The following is a 3,935-nucleotide window of genomic DNA, read 5'->3' on the forward strand; positions in this document are numbered from 1 at the left end:
GAAATGAAACCTTGTGAAAATTTGGGTACTCAAAACTTTTCAAATTCCAAAATGATCTCCAAACACTATATTTAGTTTCAAATTAGTTATTTTAAGTATTTCTTATCATTATTGACAATGAAATCATAAATAAAAAAACTTTCTTGCACCCTACATATTAAAATACCATATCTTGAAATAAAAAAGATTCAGCCCGTGTATGAAAAATTTAATAATGATTTAATTTATAAATAAATATAAATAAGTGGTGAGTATTTATAGCTCAATATTCTAATCATCATATAAATCAATACCAATTCACTTACAAACAAACCAATAATAGGGATTATCAATAGATAGATAAACATAGAGCATGAATTTATTACTAATAGTTATCGTTCAGGAACAAGGGAATGAAAAGATAGAAACCTTAATATTTCTACATGCCTATGGTTTTACAATACATTCTTAGCACATTTCATTATTCGTGAGCCTCTTTACTTGGAGGTTTCACAATGAGAATGGGGCAGTGGGCGTGACGAACACAATAATTGCTAACGCTTCCGAGCAAAGCCCTGCTAGACGAAAACTGTTATATGATTTGTTTGAACCCCATTATTCCTCATTACATTAAATTAAATTTTTCTCTCTCCTACTTTTAACCACACAATCTTCAATAAAATAATATTACACGTAAATCAAAATCTTTTCTTTTCTTTTCAACCACTCATTTTTAAAAAAAATACTATTCAAAACATTATAATCTCGAAGAAATGGGGCTCAAACGGGGGCTTATGCTCAAGAACCAAAGACTGATGATAACCAAGGTTTACATGTACAATTTCATAAGCAAAATAAGTGTATTTAGACATAGCATGGTTCCAAAATGTACATCAATTTCTTAAGAAACCTCTTCCATAGCTGTTTAATTAGCTATCTTTCGTTCGATTAAACTTCTAAACTTAGTCCCTGTTTGGCCCACATTTTTTAAGATTTATTTTTTTTCAAACTCATTTTCAAAGACATGTTTCATTAAACCCACAGCTTTTATCTAACTTTCAAACCATATATTTTATTATTATTATTATTACTTTTTTTATCAACGTTTAGTATGATTTTTGGCTAAATCAAACTAGAGCTTAGTGGTAACTTAGACTCGTATAGAAAAAGAGATTAATTTAGATTACATTCAAATATTTGTCGGGATCATGATGAAAAGGTTCATATTACCGTTTGATCGTGCCAAGCCCACGGCTGCCAACGACTACAAGATCAACATGTAATTCTTCTGCAGCTTGACAAATCCTATCCTTTGGATCTCCTTCAAGAATTAAACTTTCTGCTTTGATCTGAATGAAATTTTAAATTCATAAACCAGTGAAAACAATGTAATACCATCATAGATATCATGCATGACTAAGATAACAAATGAAATCTGAAATTATGAGCAAGGAATTAAATAGTCTAACAGGGTCAAGATTTTAGGATGCAATCGACGCGCCGAATTAAACCAGAGTATCAATTATAGCGATTATTACTAGGAAAACGGTCTTTCTCTTATTCATTCTAAACCCACCTTTAGCCTCCACATGATGTTATACAGTTACTGCAAATAACTATTTTTTAAAGGAAAATTAAAGAACGCTATCCACCTCATTCTACCATCACATCATATACCTAGTACTATTCAGTATAAACTTGTAATTCTTAAGACATTCTATTAATTAGGTCTGCCAAACATAGCATTAAGGTTTTCAAAAAGGGCAGCAGAGAGGGGAAAAAGGAAAAGAAAGATATTTATCATTTGAAGTGAAGATCGAGCTCAATAATTTTCATTTAATGCTATGGATTGTCACAAATCGAGCTATCAGTCCACATTGGTTACAAGATAGCGAAAATTTAACATAATTAGTTTAGATCAATATATAACAGTAAACATTACCATTCTCTTAATTCAATTCATAATCCTAAGAAAATAAATCGACCTTTTTTTCTTTGCACATATGCAAAGCACGAGAGAGTATATTAGCAGCATTTTGCGCTTTGGCTTGCTTCACAGCATCCAACACTTCAGGCGTTGCATAGGGTGCATCTGCTGAATTTTAGAAGAATCAAAAGTTTCGATAAAAATATTTCAGTACACAAATATACTAATATTTTGTCTTCCCGTATTATATAACCTAGAATTTAAATTCAAATTCAAGTAATTAAGTAATTCAATTCACTTTACTCCATAAGTACTATGATAGAATAAAAAGTACTGCATGGTATAAATTAACAAAATTATATTTTATAGTTCTATGTATTGAAGTAACGTCCATAACGCCATATTTTCCTTGCCAGAAATGTTATTCCATTATCCATTTCATTTAGGGCACGTTTGATGGCAAACTTGAAATTTACATGGAAAGAAAATGATTCTAGGAATTTAAATTGCCTACAACTTATTTTCATGTAAATTGTCAATTAAATGTATTTGATTTATTTAATTTTCAACTTAGATAATTTTATACTTATCCCTTTTTTGTTGGTTAGTAGACGAGAGAGAGAGAGAGAGAAGAGATAGATAAGAAAGAAAGAGAGGAAATTATCTAGAAAATAAAAACCTGCTCCCCTAAATAAAATAAAATATTTACATGACAAAAGTGGAAAAATATTTTCCATGAAAAAAATCAATCAAACGTTACAAAATAGAAATTTTGGTGGAAAATTTTTCATAGAAAATATTGAAAAAACAAATGCAACGTCTATGTTTTTTAATAAAATTTTGCTCTCAAATTTCAATTTTAACCCATTGACTTTTATCAACTTTCCAACTATACATCTCGTCAATTTTTATAAAAGCTTTCGTCAAAGAATTCCTTAGTAACCCATTCGAGATTAATACGTACAAATATACAAAATCATGCCCTTGTTTGGCTCCAATTACTCAATTTTCACAAACTCATTTTCAACATCGCATTTTATGTGCCCACGAACTTTTATCAACCGTTTGACTTCAAATTTTATGAACTTTCCTCAAGATTCGGTAAAAATTTAATTTTTATTCAAATCAAACAAGGCCAGTATGTATCACTGACACTGGGTGCTTGATTGGTCCACTTACAAACTGCATTTAACGCCCCAGTTTGGCAATCATTTTTTCAGAAATCATTTTTTTTTTTCCATATCCACTCATTGTCACAATAAAATATTCCTCACATAAACTCAAAAATTTTCCCTTTAAGCACATATTCTCCAAAAAAATTACTATTTAAAAGCTCATTTAAAAAAAATAAAAAATATAAATATAAATAATAATAATAATAATAATAATCATCTGTCAAACGGGGCTAAGAAAGTAGATAAAGTAGTATCCAAAATATTGCTATGAACACAAGTTTGTTTATTTTGTACAACAAATAGAAGTGAGTCCCAATTACTTATAAGCACACCCAAACATGTGCAGAGAGAACCTGAGGGGTGGAGCTAGGGTACGAGGGTTACCTGGTCCAGCAGGGTAAAGGAAGGATTGGAAGAGTGGCTGCACATGAACCAAAGTGATCGTGTTAGGTTCCTGATCGGGCTGAATAGGATAACAAAAAAGGTGGTCAAGTGCCCACTTAAGTGCACAGAAGCTCCCATCACTCTCATCGATAGCCACCAACACCTTCATCTTCTTTTTCTCCTCCGCCGCCGTCGACGGCTGATGCGCAACCCCCTCTGCTTCTGTAATAGTCGTCTCAGCTCTTGTTATTTCCATCTCTCTCTCTCTCTGCACTTCGCGGAAAGCAAACTACTATCAAGTTTTGACAAAATTGAAATATTTAAAATCTTTATAATTTGGGGTAATTCTTTTCTTGACAGGTGTTGTCCATGCATAAAGAACACGTTCATTTGGCCATGCAAAGTAGGACAGCACTAGCAAGTCACGTTGCCCACGGTGAGAAAAGGTCAAAAAAATTTACAATGATCGC

General features: G+C 31.7%; 1 protein-coding gene across 1 annotated transcript; it reads right to left on the minus strand.

The window, feature by feature from the left end:
- Positions 1–1,085: 1,085 nt before the first annotated feature.
- On the minus strand, positions 1,086–3,726 carry LOC111399764 (universal stress protein A-like protein). The gene is made up of 3 exons (XM_023027237.1): positions 3,466–3,726; positions 1,965–2,071; positions 1,086–1,328 (listed from the first exon to the last, which is right to left on the minus strand). The coding sequence occupies exons 1-3, from the start codon at positions 3,719–3,721 to the stop codon at positions 1,206–1,208; spliced, it is 486 nt and encodes a 161-aa protein (XP_022883005.1). The 5' UTR covers positions 3,722–3,726; the 3' UTR covers positions 1,086–1,205.
- Between the last annotated feature and the right edge of the window lie 209 nt (positions 3,727–3,935).

Source organism: Olea europaea, chromosome 9 (genome assembly GCF_002742605.1).
Source record: "Olea europaea var. sylvestris chromosome 9, O_europaea_v1, whole genome shotgun sequence".
Lineage (NCBI taxonomy): Eukaryota > Viridiplantae > Streptophyta > Magnoliopsida > Lamiales > Oleaceae > Olea > Olea europaea.